The 19,109-nt window shown below is 43.6% G+C and overlaps 1 protein-coding gene across 3 annotated transcripts in view; it reads right to left on the bottom strand.

Moving 5' to 3' along the window:
- The window catches only part of FLT4 (fms related receptor tyrosine kinase 4), a 266,815-nt gene that overhangs the window by 24,359 nt on the left and 223,347 nt on the right, over nucleotides 1-19,109 (bottom strand). For all 3 annotated transcript variants that reach the window (XM_033927003.1, XM_033927002.1, XM_033927004.1), the window contains 3 exons: nucleotides 13,517-13,639; nucleotides 2,994-3,105; nucleotides 1,169-1,268 (listed from right to left, as the gene is read on the bottom strand). In XM_033927003.1, the coding sequence (XP_033782894.1) occupies nucleotides 1,169-1,268; nucleotides 2,994-3,105; nucleotides 13,517-13,639 (335 nt within the window). The remainder of the gene's footprint in view (nucleotides 1-1,168; nucleotides 1,269-2,993; nucleotides 3,106-13,516; nucleotides 13,640-19,109) is intronic.

Genomic DNA, 19,109 nt, shown 5'->3' with positions numbered 1-19,109 from the left:
ATTGTTAAATACGGGCTTAGCACATGGGAAAGTCCTGTATTAAAATGGAGTTAACAGTACAATAATATATCTTAACAGTAGCCCATGTGACAACTTTCCTCCAGAAGACTGAATTATTCATCACAATAGATTCTCTTGCCTTCCAGAAGATTAAGACATGGATTCTGCAGCCTCTGATCACTGTGAAAGGCTCTGACCTAGGACGGTGAGTGGGGAATGACTTCTCTGTTGATGAAATGGATTGTATGCAGTGAAACTTGTCTAGCTATAAAGAAATATTGCTGCCTAATAGAGTTTATGTGGAAATACGCAGCCTGCCTTCTCCGGCTTTTCACAAACAAGAGAATTTATACTGGATACTTTGCTGCCTGCCGTTATAAATCTAGTTTTAATGTTTATTGTGCAAGTATGTTTTTATTGTTTTTGCTAGGTGCTATGGTTGTGGAAACTTTATTGCCTGGATGTTTCACCGTTTTGGATGGCAATATGCTCAGAACATAACATAAGAACATAAGAAATGCCTCCGCTGGGTCAGACCTGAGGTCCATCGCGCCCAGCAGTCCGCTCACGCGGCGGCCCATCAGGTCCAGGACCTGTGCAGTAATCTTTTATCTATACCCGTCTATCCCCTTTTCCAGCAGGAAATTGTCCAATCCTTTCTTAAACCCCAGTACCGTTCGCTGCCCTATTTCGTCCTCTGGAAGCGCATTCCAGGTGTCCACCACACGTTGGGTAAAGAAGAACTTCCTAGCATTTGTTTTGAATCAGTCCCCTTTCAACTTTTCCGAATGTCCTCTTGTTCTTTTATTATTCGAAAGTTTGAAGAACCTGTCCCTCTCTACTCTCTCTATGCCCTTCATGATCTTGTAAGTCTCTATCATATCCCCTCTAAGTCTCCTCTTCTCCAGGGAAAAGAGACCCAGGAAAGTGGTATATAAAATTATTTACACAAATAAAGCATTTCAGCTTCAAACATTAACTCTGCACCTTACCGGGTGACCAACCTGCCTTATATACGTATTTAACTTAACCGCAGGACACATGATTTACAATTGCCTGAGATGTAGGTTTTCGTGACCCTCTGCTAAATGTAGTAAGTTTATTGTTACATTATGGATTTCATATTTTGGTACTGATACTTTTCGATAATATAAATTAATACACTCACATGTCTGCCGTGGCATATTCTGGAGCTCTCATCCTGGTTCCATCCTTCAGCCTCTGGCAAAACTCCTCATTGATCTGCACTCCAGGATAGGGCGAAGCGCCTGAATGAGCCAGTGTGGACAGCGTCAGACAAAGAAAGAGTACCGTATATACTCAAATATAAACCGGGATTTGGGGGCCTGACAGGGGAGGGAGGGGACGCTGGGTGCAGATCCTGGCAGGGCAGAGCACTTGAATATTAAGCTGCCCGACTTCTATTCGAATCAACCATTTTTCCTCCTTTTGGGGGGAAAATGGGGGTCTCGGCTTATATTCAAATCGGCTTATATGCGAGTATATACAGTATGTTACATTCTAAGGATAGACTACTACTATTAATTATTTCTATAGCGCTACCAGACGCACGTAGTGCTGCACAGTCACAAAGAAGAAGAAAAGAGTCCCTGCTTGAAAGAGCTTACAATCTACACAGCCATGACAGACAAACAGGATGTCATGGATACAGTTAAGGGGAATGGTTAATCTGCTGGCTGGGTTGGAGGGCAGAGGGGAGTACAGGACAATCAAGGCATTGTGACATCACTGAGGAAGTTGGCTCTTATTGGTGGAATGAGGCATTATGACATCACAAGCTCAGCTCTGCTTCCCAAAGACTGAAACTCTTCACACTACTACTATGAATTATTTCTATAGCGCTACCAGATGTGTGCAGCACTATACAGAGTCAGAAAGAAGACAGTCCCTGCTTAAAGAGCTTACAATCTGAACAGGCAAGGCAGACAAACAGGATATCATGGATACAGTTAAGGGAAACGGTTAATCAGCTGGCTGGGTTGGAGGACAGAGGAGTAGGGTTAAGGATTGAAGGCTTTATCAAAAAGGTGGGTTTTCAGTCTGCATTTACACACGGGAAGGGAAGGGGATTGACAGACAAACTTGGGTAATTTATTCCAGGCATATGGGGCAGCTAGATGAAAGGAACAAAGTCTGAAACTGGCAGTGGAGGAGAAGGGTACAGCTAAGAGCAGCGTATCTGAGGAATGGAGTTCTCTGGGAGGTGTATAAGGAGAGAAGAACTTTCCTCTAGATCAGCGCAGAGGCAAAGCCTCAGATGGTCCTAGAAAGGCCTTGCCAGACCAGTTTGGACTCAGGCCCATCCACCCAGCAGCTACTCACGGCATCTACTCCTTTTATACACCCTGGACAGGTATTTCCTTTTATTTCCCCCTCCCCTCCAGTGTGTCTACCTTAAATTTGGTGTAAAAATTGCTGGGCGGTGGCAGCGATTCACAGCGCTGTCTTGCCGCTGGCCCCGGTATCTTCTCTCCACTGGAGCCTGCCCCAGCGGAAACAGGAAGTTCTCAGAGAGGGCAGGCTGCAGTGGAGAGAAGATGCCGCGCCTAGTGGAAGGACAGCGCTGTGAATCGCTGCCACCGCCCAGCAACCAAATTTAGGTACACACACTGGGGGGGGGGGGGGAAATAAAAGGAAATGCCTGCCCAGGGTGTATAAAAGGAGTAGATGCCAGGAGTAGCTGCTGGGTGGATGGGCCTGAGCTACACTTTAATGGTTTGAGACAAGGTACATTGATCGAGAAAATGTACACATTGCCCTTTTCCTCATGTTCTCTCCTCTCTTCTATAATATTCTCTTCCATGTCACGCCATGGGAAAACTGCTCCAGATGATCAACCATCTTTTATGCCTAGAGAGACCTACCCCATGATATGCCATACTCCACGCCATCACTCTAGCACGGGGCACTGACCGTTGCACAGATGGAGAAATCCCTCAGGATTATGGACTCTGCTCCCTTATATTACTCACCCAGGGAAAATATCTCCCATAGCAGGACTCCAAAAGACCAGACATCACTTTGTGTGGTGTAGACTTTGTCAAAAATGCTTTCAGGAGCCATCCACTTAAGAGGTAGACGAGCCTGAAAGAGACAGCATCAAGTAGTAACAGTAACGTGAGTATATATGACAGATAAAGATCTATATGGTCCATCCAGTCCACCCCAACAAGGTGGCTAGGGTGTACCTGCTTCTCCTTCCAGGTCTTACTTCTTGATACTTTGTTGAAAGTGTGCAAGCTATTTAAGTTTTCCTTTGAATCAATCCGTTTTAAATATAGGGTTCTTCGGTATTATCTGAATTCCTTCACTGTTATTTCCCCCCCCCCCACACACACACATCTCTATTGGAAGGGCATTCAAGGTATCTATCACCCTCTCTCTGGTGAAAAAAAATATTTCCTAAGGCTTATTCCTAAGTCTACCACTCTGCAATCCTAATTCATGTCTTCTATTTCTACTGGTTCACTGTATTGATCATAATTCTGTCCATAAAAGCTTGTATTGGTTACCCATATTTGGAGTATTAGACTTAGAATTTCTTCATTCAATCTATAATTGAATTCTGGAATCTAATATAATAAAACCCTAAGCCGTGCATGTGCACTCTTACCTGCGTGCTCCCGTTTTCTGTGCCCTATAGGTCCCCGCAGATAGGAGTGCGCATGCACGGCTTAGGGTTTTGTCGGCTTCAGGCAGCGCGGAAGCTGTCGGCCGCGGCAGCTGTCGGCATCTGCAGGCTGCGGCGGCTGTTGGCGCCTGCAGGCCGTGGCAGCTATCGGCGCCTGCAGGCCGCCACGGTTGTCAGCAGCTGCAGGCCGCCACGGTTGTCAGCAGCTGCAGGCCATGGCGGCTGTCGGCGGAGGGCAGACGCGAGGTAAGGGGTGCTGCTGGACAGGGGAAGAGACGGGGGAGAAAAAGGAAGGGAGGCCTACTGCTGGACGGGGGAGCAGGAAAGAGGTGCTAGGGGGGAAGAAAAAGGAAGGGAGTCCTATTACTGGACGGGGAGAAGGAAAGAGGTGCTGCTGGACAGGGGAAGAGACGGGGGGGGGGAGAAAAAGGAAGGGAGGCCTACTGCTGGACAGGGGGACAGGAAAGAGGTGCTGCTGGACAGGGGGAGATTAAAAAATGGGAGAAGGGCTGCTGCTGGATAAGGGGAGCAGTGAAGGGGTGGTGGTGGACACAGGGAAGGTAAAAGGAAGGAAGAATGGGTGGATAGCCGAGGAAAAAGAAAGACAGAAATACAGAAAGCGGCTAAGGAGAGAGAGAGAGAAAGAAATAAACACAGACACACACACACACACACATATATTCTAGCACCCGTTAATGTAACGGGCTATAAGACTAGTAGAGAATAACATGAATAACAGAATTTAGGGCTGGATTCATTAAGTGGTGCTTAAAATTCACCCCCTCTTTTACTAAGGTGTGCTAACCGATCAGCATGCGCTAATCGATTTAGCGCGCGCTAAACACTAACGCATCCATAGACTAACATGCAAGCATTAGCGTTTAATGCGCACTAATCAGTTAGCAAAGAGGGCCTCAAAAAAATCAGTGTTAATTATTATTCTATAAAGGGCGTGCAGACTATATAGAATATCACCCCGGCACAGATCCTCTGGCAACGTTCCAAATGTTGTGGAGCTCATTTATTAAAACCCATCAGGATTGGCTCCGTGTTGAGGCCTGAGTGAAAAGCCAACTGTAGAGGATGTCAAATACATGAATGCTGAGTAATAGCATGTTTTTCTGAGGGTTTAGACAAATTGTGCAGATTCGAGACAGACCTACAATTTGAGGGTACAATTGGATGAACTAAGGCCCATATCTAAACTGAAGGGACAGCCAAAACAAATGGACGAAGACTTAGAGCCTCTTCTATCAAACTGTGCCAGCAGTATGTAGTGCGGTGGACTGCGCTGCTCCCGACACTCATAGAGTTCCTATGAGCGTCGGGAGCAGCGAGAGCCATTCAGCGTGGCTCTCTGCACTAAAAATTGCTAGTGCAGTTTGATAGAAGAGGCCCTTAGTTTCAATGGTCCTTTTTCTTAGATATTTCTGGGCCGGAAACCCAGAGCCCTGCCCGGGTAGCGTGCTTCGGTTCCATCTAAGAACATAAGAACATAAGAACATAAGAAATGCCTCTGCTGGGTCAGACCCGAGGTCCATCGTGCCCAGCAGTCCGCTCACGCGGCGGCCCAACAGGTCCAGGACCTGTGCAGTAATCTTCTATCTATACCCCTCTATCCCCATTTCCAGTAGAAATTTGTCCAATCCTTTCTTGAACCCCAGTACCGTACTCTGCCTTATAACGTCCTCTGGAAGCGCATTCCAGGTGTCCACCACACGTTGGGTAAAGAAGAACTTCCTAGCATTTGTTTTGAATCTGTCCCCTTTCAACTTTTCCGAATGCCCTCTTGTTCTCTTATTTTTCGAAAGTTCGAAGAATCTGTCCCTCTCTACTCTCTCTATGCCCTTCATGATCTTATAAGTCTCTATCATATCCCCTCTAAGTCTCCTCTTCTCCAGGGAAAAGAGACCCAGCTTCTCCAATCTCTCAGAATATGACAGGTTTTCCATACCTATTATCAGACGTGTTGCTCTCCTTTGAACCCTCTCGACTAATGCCATATCCTTCTTAAGATACGGCGACCAATATTGGACGCAGTACTCCAAATGCGGGCGCACCATCGCCCGATACAACGGCAGGATAACTTCTTTCATTCTGGCTGTAATACCCTTTTTGATTATACCAAGCATTCTATTCGCTCTCTTAGCAGCCGCTGCACACTGTACCGACGGCTTCATTGTCATGTCCACCATTACCCCCAAGTCCCTTTCCTGGGTACTCTTATTCAATAACATCCCTCCCATTGTATAGTTGTACCTCGAGTTTCTGCTCCCCACATGTAATACTTTACATTTTTCAATGTTGAACTTCATCTGCCATTTCGCCGCCCATTCTTCTAATTTGTTCAAGTCCCTTTGCAACTTTTCGCAGTCCTCTGTAGTCCGAGCTCCATTAAATAGTTTGGTGTCGTCCGCAAATTTTATTATCTCGCACTTCGTTCCTGTTTCTAGATCATTTATGAAGATATTAAATAGCAGCGGCCCGAGCACCGAGCCCTGCGGGACACCACTCGTGACCCTCCTCCAGTCGGAGTAGTGACCCTTCACTCCTACCCTTTGTTTTCTACCCTCCAACCAGTTTCTGATCCATCTATGTACGTCTCCTTCCACCCCATGGTTCTTCAGTTTCCGGAGTAGACGTTCATGGGGCACCTTGTCAAAGGCTTTTTGGAAATCTAGATATATGATGTCTATGGGGTCTCCTTTGTCCATCCGTTTGTTGATCCCTTCGAAGAAGTGCAATAAATTCGTTAGGCACGATCTTCCCTTGCAGAAACCATGCTGGCTGGTTATCAGAAGTTCATTTTTTTCAAAATGTTGATCGATGTTTTCTTTTATCAGTGCTTCTGCCATTTTCCCTGGAACCGAAGTCAGGCTCACCGGCCTGTAGTTTCCCGGGTCACCTCTTGATCCCTTTTTAAAGATGGGCGTAACGTTGGCTATCTTCCAATCTTCCGGGATCTCGCCTGTTTTCAGGGATAAGTTGCAAATTTGCTGCAGTAGTTCCGCTATCTCCTCCTTTAATTCCTTCAGAACCCTTGGATGTATGCCATCCGGACCTGGGGATTTGTCAGTTTTTAGTTTTTCTATCTGCCTACGAACGTCCTCAAGGCTCACTTCTATGGATGTTAATTTTTCTGCCTGACTTCCGTTGAAGAATTGCTCAGGTTCCGGTATGTTGGACGTGTTTTCGTTTGTAAATACAGACGAGAAGAACATGTTAAGTCTTTCTGCCACTACCTTCTCCTCCTTCACCACTCCCTTCCTGTCTCCGTCGTCCAGCGGTCCCACTTCCTCTCTAGCCGGCTGCTTCCCTTTAACATATCTGAAGAATGGTTTGAAATTTCTTGCTTCCCTGGCTAGCCTCTCTTCATACTCTCTTTTGGCTTTCCGAACCTCACGGTGACATTCTTTTTGATGCTTCTTGTGCTCTTTCCAGCTCCCCTCAGTTTTGTCCTTTTTCCATTTCTTGAATGATTTTTTCTTATTGCCTATCGCTTCCTTCACTGTTTTGGTTATCCACGCCGGGTCTTTTGTTCGATTCTTTTTACACCCCTTCCTGAATCTGGGGATATACAGATTTTGCGCCTCGCTCACCATGTCCCTGAAGAAGGACCAGGCATGATTTACCGTTAGCCATGTTTTGGAAGTGTTCCTAAGTTTCTTCCTTACCAATTCCCTCATTGCTTCGTAGTTTCCTTTCCTGAAGTTAAACGTTGTCGCAATGGATCTCTTGCCTTTTGACACTCCTACCTCAACCTTGAACTTGATCATATTATGATCGCTGTTTCCCAATGGTCCCACTACTTCTACTTCCTTTGCAGGTCCCCTTAACCCATTTAGGATTAGATCCAGAGTGGCATTTCCTCTCGTCGGTTCTCTAACAAGCTGTTTCATGAAACAATCCTGTGTAGCTTCCAGGAATTTTGTTTCCCTAGCGCATTTCGAGCTTCCAAGCCTCCAGTCTATCCCAGGGTAGTTGAAGTCTCCCATAATAACCGTGTTGCCGCTTTTGCATTCACGCTTCATCTCGGCTTCCATTTCCTCATCGATATCTCTGGTTTGCCCCGGTGGGCGATAAAACAGGCCCATCTTTATTTCAGGCCCTTTCCTTCCCGGTATTTTAACCCATAGAGATTCCGGCTTGCTGGCCGTCTCTGCTGGGTCCATTTGTGTGGATTGTATGCCTTCTTTTATGTATAGGGCTATTCCACCTCCTTTTTGTCCTGTTCTGTCCTGGCGATAGAGCTTGTATCCCGGTAGTGCTGTATCCCATTTGCTTTCCTCATTCCACCATGTTTCAGAGATTCCAATGATGTCGATGTCTTCTGCGTTGGCCAGCAGTATGTAGTGCGGTGGACTGCGCTGCTCCCGACACTCATAGAGTTCCTATGAGCGTCGGGAGCAGCGAGAGCCATTCAGCGTGGCTCTCTGCACTAAAAATTGCTAGTGCAGTTTGATAGAAGAGGCCCTTAGTTTCAATGGTCCTTTTTCTTAGATATTTCTGGGCCGGAAACCCAGAGCCCTGCCCGGGTAGCGTGCTTCGGTTCCATCTACTGGAGTCTCAGTCAAAGATCATTCCAGCCCATCTTAACCATCCCAGCCATAATGTTGTTATACTGTTTCATTATTATGTATGTTTTCATTGTAAGCTGCGTAAACCAGTCAGATAGTGTGGTATAAATATTTGTAAATAAAATAACATAAAAAATGAATAAAATTTGTATATTAAAACCTTTCAAGTATTTAAACATCTATATAATATCTCCCTTGTTTTTCTTCAAATCTCTTATATGTATTTTGATGTAAATCCTTTACCATCTTTGCCGCCTTCCTCTGGACCACTTTAAATCTTTTTATGTTCTTAGGGTTAGATTCCGAACCGATTTCCCTCCGACCCGATTCACTAACCTCTGTCCTGATCATCCTCCGATCCGTGCATGCAAATGAGGGGGAACGGCATTCAAACGTAGGCAGGAAGTGATTCACTAAAAAAAATGAGGGACACCGACTGGGCTGACCGATCCAAGAATAAGCGACTGCTGAGGATCAGTCGCTCAGGTCCTTTCCGACTGCCCTGCCTTCTGCCATCCTGCTCTCTGCCCTGCTTCTCTGCTCTTTGCCTGATCTTTGCCCCATCTGCTTTCTTCCCGGCAGTGCAAGCCTGTGCTTTTAACCCGCAGGTTTAAAGCGGATTAAAAGCATGGGCTCGTGAAAAAAAAAAGTAAAAAGCTCTGCCGGGTACGAAGGGCCAGCACATGCGCAGACCATCTACAGATGGTCTGCGCATACGTCGGGATTGCTATTCAGTGATCCCTGCATCGGTTGGGGGGCGTGATTCAGAACGCCCTCATTTGCATGAGGGTGATTCGTGAATCAGCCCCCCGGACACGGATCGGATCCGATCCTTTCCCTTACTGAATCTAGCCCTTAGTGAGGTTCAGCCTCTAACCCTGAATACAGAACTCCAAGTGGGGCCTTACCACTGACCTCTACAAGGATATTTATACCTGTTTTCTTCTGCTAGTAATCCCTCTTTCTATTTTCCCATGTGGTGTGACTATCTGCTGGAATCAGACCCCTCCACAGCTATGTTTTGCTATTAGCATTTGTTTTGATGTAATTGATGTTATGGAAGGTATGAGAACATAATTATTTTATTGTAATTTCTAGGCTATTTTAACTGATACATTTATTTGTGATTATTGTATTTGTTTTAACATATTTTTTTGACTTTGTTACCTGCCTAGGTCTTGTACAGAGGATGTTGCAGGATATCAATTATGAATTAAATTAAATATATTACCTTTGAATTATTAAAAACAACAACAACCCAACCTTCCTTACTTTTCACAGAAATAACAAAATTAAGAAATCCCTCAAACTATTAAGAAGTAATGAGTTGACTCAAGGAATGCTAATGTAGCGAGACATCTACTTCCCACCAGCAGATGGCACTGTGACCCTGTGTGGCATGTTATGTAGTCTGGTCCTTTTTGTCGTTTTAATTTATATTCCTTTTACTCTAAAACACTTGTTTATGTAGTCATTTGTCTGTCTGTGCACATGTTATCTGCTGAACTATTCAATCTACAGCAACTAAAAAGCTAGAAACACAAATTCAGACTTATGCTAATTCAATCCATATGAAATAGAAACCAAAATAATGTGTTCCTATTAAACATGGAAAATAATATATAAATACAAAGGAGAATCATCTACCTCTGCATGCAACAGAAGGAAGCTGTGTTTGGCACAATATTTGCAATGGGGCAGGTGAATTATCCCTTTAAGCTATTCAAGTAGCAGATTATTTTCAAATGAAGATAAATAATTGTGGAACTGCATATACATGATAGATATATTGGGATTTAGATATATTATTCTCAGATAATTCCTTAATGAAAGGCTATTGTCCAGCTGACATGATTTGGAGATAATTTTGCCCAAATAAATATAGCTGATTTACCCTCCCCCCCCCCCTTTTACAAATCTGTAGCGCGGTTTTTAGCACTGGCCGCGGCAGTAGCAGCTCCTAAGCTCATAGAATTCCTAAGAGCGTCGGAGCTGTTACTGCTGCGGCCGCTACAAACCATGCTATGGGTTTTGTGAAAAAAAAGGGGGTAGTGTTAGACAGAATATGTAACAAATATGCTAAATATCATTGCTTTATTGATAAGCGCCCTACTTTCTTGAAGACGTCCAACGGTCGGCTCGGGGGCCCATTCCAGCGGGGCACCCGACACTGTCTTCGCTCCTCCCCCATTCCAGCAGGGGAGAGCCGACGGAGGAGGGCTGCAGTCCGGCCATCGGACCAACGGTAGGCTTTGGGGCCCGTTCAAGCTGGACTTCAGTTTTGACTGTTTTGATTTTATTTTCAATTCTTTTTAGTTTATGATATATTTTTTAATCTCACTTATTGTTTTACCACTTATTTTGTTTCATTTTATCATTCAAATTTCATTTAAATTTCCCCAGAATTCTATTGCTTCAACGGTTCTCCCTCTGCATCTATTCCTATCTCCCCTCTTTTTAACCTTTCAAATTCCTTTAGATCATTGTAGTCTTATTAGAATATTTATTTTCTTTATTTTTCTCATCTATTCTCTATTTTATTTCTTCATTACTCTACTAATTGTCATTTTTCCAGGTACTTTAGTTAGATTGTGAGCCTTCGGGACAGTAAGGGAATTTCTAAGTACCTATTTTACTTATAATTTTAATGCACCCTATTGTCTATTTTTCTGTAAACCGCTTAGAATACTAATGGAGTTTAGCGGTATATAAGAAATAAATTACATTACATTACCCTGCAGGAATTTAGAACTGTTTTTTTCCAATGGATAGAAAATGTACTTTCAATACGTGTTTTTCCAAAAGAGTATGCCAACATTATTCTTACACCTATAATGAAGAATTCTAAATGATCTAAGAATGTAGTTACAAATTACAGACCGGTAGCATCTATCCCTTACTTTGTAAAAGTTACGGAGGTTCTGGTAGTGCAACAATCAATAGATTATTTAGATCGCTCTGATGTACTGCATTCGTCTCAGTTTGGATTCCGGCTTGAGCATAGTACAGAATCGCTATTAATAATATTAATAGACACAGATTTTCTTGAGACTTCAAGAACTGAGACTTTAGAGCGTGCCACCTTAATAGTTTCTTTTGTTTTCGAACAGGATATGTCTGTTTTACTTAGGCAATATTTCCGCAAATCTCAAGTACCATTCATGGGGAAAAAAGTCTGGATCTACCCAGATGTTACTAGACAGACACAAGAGCGCAGGAAATTATTTCTTGCTATGAGAGTTGAAGTAGTAAAGCTGGGTGGGAATTTTCTTTTGGCTTACCCCTGTAAGTGTATTATAAAGTACTTGGGGACAAAATATGTTTTTTTCTCACCTGAACAATTACGTGCTTTTATAGATATGAAGAAATTGTCAACAGGGGGAGTTTAGCGTTTACAACACAGTAAAGTATAAGGTTGGAATTTTCTGTGAAGCCAATACCTGAACGTTTGCCTTAGAGGGTTCTATTCACCATTTTCTGATTCCTTTTCCTGGAGGGCTTTATTGTGGTCTAAGGAAGATATATCTTTTTCCTATTTATCTTTAAATATACCTTATGATTTTCCTATCTGTATTTCTTTAGCAAGAGTTATTTTGTATATTATTTCTAAACTCAATAAAAATTAAAATTTTTTTAAAAAAAATATTAATAGAGGAAATAAAATCTTAGCCCTGGACTCCCTGATGACCATCCGGAAGGCCGTAAAGACCTTCTTCTTTTGCTAACTGCTTCGGACCAGTAAAGAGATGTGAGGAACTGTGACAACGAAGTCCGTAAGCTATATGAACAGCTTGTGAACAAGATTACACCACTGCTTGACTTCCCCTCTACAGTATATGCCTCCAATATGCTTTTCAGCCCATGCCCTGCTTTGCTCCCTATGTTACTTAAGACCTCCTCCCCCAAACTATGTATGCCCTTTGTCCCAACTGGTTCCTTTCTGTACATGATAACATGTTAGCCTCACCTTGTACTTAGATCCACTGCCTACAGAATCTGTACATTTCTCCTTGACGATAAATTGTTAGCCTTTAATACTGTACCTAGGTTCCCTCCGTTTTCTGTATCCCCCACCAGTTCTTCTGTTACCCCGCTCTCTAAAACTGTGTTTGCTCTACTGTTACCTGCCCTGAGCTTTCTGGGAAGGCAGGAAATAGATAAATATAAAGGCAAGGGAAATGAGCTTTTATTATGCAACTAGACCAGGGGTGGGCAACTCCGGTCCTCGAGGGCCGTAATCCGGTCAGGTTTTCAGGATTTCCCCAATGAATATGCATGAGACCTATTTGCATTCACTGCTTTCAATGCATATTCATTGAGGAAATCCTGAAAACCCGACTGGATTACGGCCCTTGAGGACCGGAGTTGCCCACTCCTGAACTAGACCTTTCTAGTACATTTGACTTGGTAGATCATAAAGTTCTTAATGCTTTAAATACCATAGGAATAATAGGAAATATATTGACTTGGTTTCTGTCATTGAGATCCACAGAGTCAAGATGCAAGAAGTTTTGTTAGAAAATGGTTGCCACCATCAGGAGAGCCACAGGGTTCTCCTATTTTATTGAATATATTGCCCTCATCAGTAGGAGCTGACCATGGAGAGTTTGGGGCCTGGTAGGCCTCCCTTGAGATATTGACGAGTAGAATTGGAGTCTCTGACTAAACAGTGGAGGGAGCCCAGCACAAATGGCTCTGTATGGGTCTGCAGCCCCACACGCCCAAAGAACAGGAAGTAATATTAGGCACAGGGGGAAGGCTGGTTATGGTGGCAGACAGAATTCCTCCTAAGCTCTGACTGGCATTCCCTCTGGACAACCCTGTCCAGAGTTGAGGTTGGGATGGACTTAAGCCAATTTATAAGATATCTTTCCAGTACTATGTTTTTATTTGGGGGGAAAAAAGCACTCTCATTTGCATTAGTCCAGGGGGTGTCCAATGTCGGTCCTCGAGGGCTGCAATCCAGTCGGGTTTTCAGGATTTCCCCAATGAATATGCATGAGATCTATGTGCATGCACTGCTTTCAATGCATATTCATTGGGGAAATCCTGAAAACCCGACTGGACTGCGGCCCTCGAGGACCGACATTGGACACCCCTGCATTAGTCAGTAGGGATCATAAAACAAGGCAAAAAAGCAGGGACATGTGTGAAAAATATAGTTTCTCAATACTAGGCCTGGCACTGGAGTTGAGTTGGGGAAATAGGAAGAACACTAAATATAGGACCTGCTGCCTCCAATGCTGATCCCAATACATTTAGTTTGAGTGCCAGAGCCAGAACTTACACTGCCTTTCCTGACGTAGTCGGGATCTTTGTAGATATCTCTAGCCAGTCCAAAATCACAGATCTTTACAACATTATTTTCAGATAAAAGGATGTTTCTCGCTGCCAGGTCTCTGTGGATACACTATGGAGAAAGAAAGGTGGTCAAGATCTTTCAAAACCATCAACAAACACCCCCCCCCCCTATTCATGCAGCAAAGAACAGGTTAAAGCTAGGCATTTCTTGTCTGATATTTTAGGCGCTGTACTTGAATGCTTGAACTCCGTGAGCTGCTCTCTGGTAGGCCTTACTTGGTTTGGCTTGAAAGAAGACAGCCTACCGATATAAGTGCCTAACAATCGGTTCAGCGGATGGCCACCAGGATGGTTTCGGGGCTCTCGTACGAAGAAAGACTGAACAAATTGCAGCTCTACACTCTCGAAGAGCGTAGGGAGAGGGGAGACACGATTGAGACATTTAAGTACCTCACGGGACGTGTCGAGGTGGAAGATATTTTCTTTCTCAAAGGACCCTCGGCCACAAGAGGGCATCCGCTCAAACTCAGGGGAGGGAAATTTCATGGAGATGCCAGGAAGTACTTCTTCACGGAAAGAGTGATTGATCATTGGAACAAGCTTCCAGTGCAGGTGATCGAGGCCAGCAGCATCCCAGACTTTAAGAATAAATGGGATACCTATGTGGGATCCCTATGAGGGTCAAGTCAAGAAATAGGGTCACTACGGTATAGACTTAAAGGGGCGGGTCAGTAAAGTGGCAGTATACTTAAAGGGGGTAAGTAGACTTAAAGGGGTGGGTCAATAGAGTGGGCAGACTTCATGGGCTATAGTCCTTTTCTGCCGTCATCTTTCTATGTTTCTATTTTTTGGTGCTGATAATTGAAAGCAGCAGGGAAATTGAAGCGGAGGAGTTAATTTTCTGGAACCGACCCGGGCTGGCCTGGCTCGATTGGGGGCATGGAATTAGAAGCTGACTGAGACTAAGGGTAGTGAGAATGACTGGGGTTTATTTTTTATTTTCTTTTTGCTCTACTTTTGTTGGGCTTATTTAATTTTGCTATTATTTTTTCCTGCTTTTATTTTTAGGATTTTTCTTTGAGGTTGATATTGAAGGATTTTTGGGGTTGATATTGGGGTTGATTTGGAGGGGGATTTGGGTTTGATTTGGGGGGGGATATGGGGGTTGATATTGGGGTTGATATTTGGGTTTGGGGTTGATATTTGGGTTGATTTGAGGGGGATTTGGGGTTGATTGGGGGGATATGGGGTTGATATTGGGGTTGATATTTGGGTTTGCGGTTGATATTTGGGTTGATTTGAGGGGGATTTGTGGTTGATTTGGAGGGGGATTTGGGGTCGATATTTGGGTTGATTTGAGGGGGATTTGGGGTTGATTTGGGGGATATGGGGTTGATATTGGGGTTGATGTTTGGGGTTGATATTTGGGTTGATTTGAGGGGGATTTGTGGTTGATTTGGAGGGGATTTGGGGGGTCGATATTTGGGTTGATTTGAGGGGGATTTGGGGTTGATTTGGGGGATATGGGGTTGATATTGGGGTTGATGTTTGGGGTTGATATTTGGGTTGATTTGAGGGGTATTTGGGGGGATATGGGGTTGATATTTGGGTTGATTTGAGGGGTATTTGGGGGTGATTTGGGGGGATATGGGGTTGATATTTGGGTTGATTTGAGGGGGATTTGGGGTTGATTTGGGGGATATGGGGTTGATGTTTGGGGTTGATATTTGGGTTGATTTGAGGGGTATTTGGGGGGATATGGGGTTGAAATTTGGGTTGATTTGAGGGGTATTTGGGGGTGATTTGGGGGGATATGGGGTTGATATTGAAGTTTTCCCTTCTGTTGTGCCTTTAACACACCTATAGTACTGAATATATTGTATTATCTTTTCCTTCTTCATAGAAACATAGAAACATAGAAAGATGACGGCAGAAAAGGGCTACAGCCCATCAAGTCTGCCCACTCTACTGACCCACCCAATTTAGTCTGTGTGCTAATGACCCAATTCTTTAACTTGATCTTCGTAGTGATCCTACGTAGGTGTCCCATTTATTCTTAAAGTCAGGTACGCTGGTGGCCTCAACCACTTGCACCGGAAGCTTGTTCCAGCGATCTATCACTCTTTCCGTGAAGAAGTACTTCCTGGTGTCGCCATTAAATTTCCCTCCTCTGAGTTTGAGCGGATGTCCTCTTGTGGCCGAGGGTCCTTTGGGAAAGAAAATGTCATCTTCCACCTCGACACGTCCTGTGATGTACTTAAATGTCTCAATCATGTCCCCCCTCTCCCTACGTTCCTCAAGAGTGTAGAACTGCAGTTTGTGCAGTCTCTCTTCGTACGAGAGACCCTTGAGCCCCGAGATCGTCCTAGTGGCCATCCGCTGAACCGACTCGACTCTGAGCACGTCTTTATGGTAATGTGGCCTCCAGAATTGCACACAGTATTCCAGATGAGGTCTCACCATGGCTCTGTATAGTGGCATTCTTCCTTCTATTTATATAGGTAAATGTACAGCAATTATTTCTTTCATAGGTTCTATGGTTAGATTGTTAGCCTGTTGGGACAGAGAGGGAAATTCAAAGTACCTGATTAGAGTTTTGACCATCACTTAAGTCAATTTAATTTTTTTGTAAACCGCTTCGAATCCTTTTGGAGATTTAGCGGTATATAAGACACCACATTAAATTAAAGTAAAGCATCATTAAAATCCAATTTAAAAAATGAATTAGCTGGTAGATGCTTGAAAAGTAGGCACGGTTGGGGGCAGAGTTTGGGCATAGATTGAGTTAGACACTAGTAGGCACTTACCTTAGGTGCTAGTATTTTGGGCCAAGAAAACCCTAGGCTAATGCCGGAGCTTAAGTTGTACACGCCTACCCCAGCACTTAACTCAATTTAGATGCTTCTAGGCGTGATTCTACAAATGGCACCTAACTTTGAACGTGAAGCAAAAGCCTAACTTTGAATGAACCACGGTAGATGTCATTTTCCTAGGCGCTTACCAAATTGGATCCAAAAGGGTGACGGGACTAAAGTGCACCAGACAATCGCACGCAAACAAAGGAGCTCAGACAAATGCGCGCAGGCGTCAGTATGCCGGATTAAAAGTTAAATTTAAAGCGCTCTGAGGGTGTGTGTGGGGGGAACCCCCCACTTTACTTAGAAGTGTTGGCACTGCCGTTGTGGGGAGGGTGGGGGGAACCCCCCCCCCACTTAGAGAGGAAAGTGTAATTTTTCCCTAAAATTACACTTTCCTCTGTAATGGGGGTGTCCCTCCCGAAACCACCAATGACAGCGCCCACACTTCTAAATAAACTGGGCGGGTTCCCCCCACACCCCCTCGGAGTGCTTTAAATTTAACTTTTAATCCAGCGCGCTAACGTCCTGCGCGCATTTTTCTGAGCTCGATTGTCCCGCTTTCATCTATGTACCCCCAAAAGGAATAACTTTAGTTTTAAAATTCATTTCTCTCAAAAGTACAGTAGTTATTTATTTAATTCATTTTCTCCCTTGTCCTCCCCCAAAGAGCCCAGGAGGGGGTCACAGGTCCCAACATACACAATATACAGTTAACAGGTTACAATTTGCCATAGTGAAGGATTTTTCAATACAGTTTTCCTAATGTTACCCATGCTGCGTTCCGGTACCAATATATATTTCTTTGCAATCTATCGGTTGTGGGCAGGGGAGTTAGGTGAAGATATGAAGTGACAATTTTCTTGTTTGCGTCAATTTTTTTATTTTTTGCTTTAAAAGTATTTTTTTCTTGTTCTCTCTTCCCCTCAGTGTAATGTAAATGCACCATATCACAGCTTTTGCCTTCATCAGGGGTCCCTTAAGAAAATAAATTATAAGCTGTGTTTCACAGTGAAATATGCACATTAATATTCTACTCGAAGAGGTGAGATGGAGATGCATATGGAGATGTCACATTACACTGAGGCGTGTGGGATAGTGACCAAGCGAAATTGTGGAGGTGTACAATGTGAAAAATTGTATACATAGATGAGTTGGAAATGTATGTAAATATATGATTTGATGCAGGGTGACCAGGTTACTCATTCCAGAAGGGACATTTTTTGGCCGGTCCTGGATTTCTGCCAAGCTCGTCCTGGTGCATTATGGGACATGTAGTACTGATTTCAATAGAGAGAATCATGGAGTACCAATACTACACTGCTTTGGGATGTAATTTTAAAACCAGCACTATATATAAACATTACACTAAATAAATGTGACCAGGAGTAATGAAAGTGTGTACAATGTAAGTATTTAAGAAGCGAGTACAAAATCGCATGTGATATAGGAATGAAAATGTGTATCTTACAAAAACAGGGATAAAAAAATGAAGGTAAAGCAACCAACCCCCCAAAAGATATAGGGCTCCTTTTTACTAAGGCGCGCTAGCGTTTTACTAAGGTGCACGCATTTTAGCGCGCACTAAACCAACGCTATGCGGCTAGAACTAACGCCAGCTCATTGCTGGCGTTAGCGTCTAGCATACATGGTAATTTAGCGCGCGCTATTCCGAGCATTAATGCCCTAACGCGGCTTAGTAAAAGGAGCCCATAGTGAAGATATAGTGAAGATATAGATATAGTGAAAACTACATACCTTATATAAGTGTTATATCTCGCTAAATATAGAAGCATATCAAAATTCGAGTGGAACTATTTTGATATGTTTTTATATATGTTTGATATGTTTCTATCCTACACGCCTCAGTGTAATGGACCATATCACATACCCATATGCATCTCTATTTCACCTCTTTGAGCAGAATATTAATGTGTATATTTAATTTACCGTATTTTCACGCATATAACGCGCACACGTGTACAACGCGCACACGGGTATAGCGCACGGGAACAAGGAATTTATGTAAGAAAATTTTGGTATAGCGCGCCCACGCGTATACCGCGCATGCTCCTCATTTTGTTCCCCAGGTTTTCTATTGTAATGCATTCTACTGTGATGCGGTGTTTTCTGTCTTGCTGGCGCCCTCCTCCATCTTCCTGCATCATTCGCTGAAAGCTGCGGGCAGGGGATCCTATGTGCCTCTTGCGGCTGACCCAGAAGTGTTCCTCTGACGTCACGACGTTAGAGGGAACGCTTCCCAGCTGCAGGAGGCGCATTGAAGCCGCTGCTGCGGCTTTCAGCGAACGCTGCAGGAAGATGGAGGAGGGCGCCAGCAAGACAGAAAACAATTGTATAACGCGCTCACGCATATAACGCGCATGGTTATGCTCGGTTTGTAAAATCTTGTATAACGCGCGCGTTATATGTGTGAAAATACGGTAATTCCACATTTATAGCCCAATTAATTATAAAATGTCAAGCGGTTTACAAATTAAAATATATAACATCTAATATTTTCTTACAACAAAGTATGCCATCAACATGTAGCATACATTTGCAATGTCAGTACATCAATCTTAATCAAAATACATCTAAAATAACCATCAGCAGATAATATACATTAACACCAATATTAATCAATCAAGGTACTTATGAAATAACCATGTCTTTATTGTCTTTCTAAATAACCCAATGTGAAACACAACCTATTATAATTTATTC

The sequence above is a fragment of the Geotrypetes seraphini genome, chromosome 18 (assembly GCF_902459505.1).
Source record: "Geotrypetes seraphini chromosome 18, aGeoSer1.1, whole genome shotgun sequence".
In the NCBI taxonomy this organism is placed as follows: Eukaryota; Metazoa; Chordata; class Amphibia; order Gymnophiona; family Dermophiidae; genus Geotrypetes; species Geotrypetes seraphini.
Note: the sequence above shows the minus strand (reverse complement) of the source record. Positions and strands in the feature narration are given on the sequence as shown.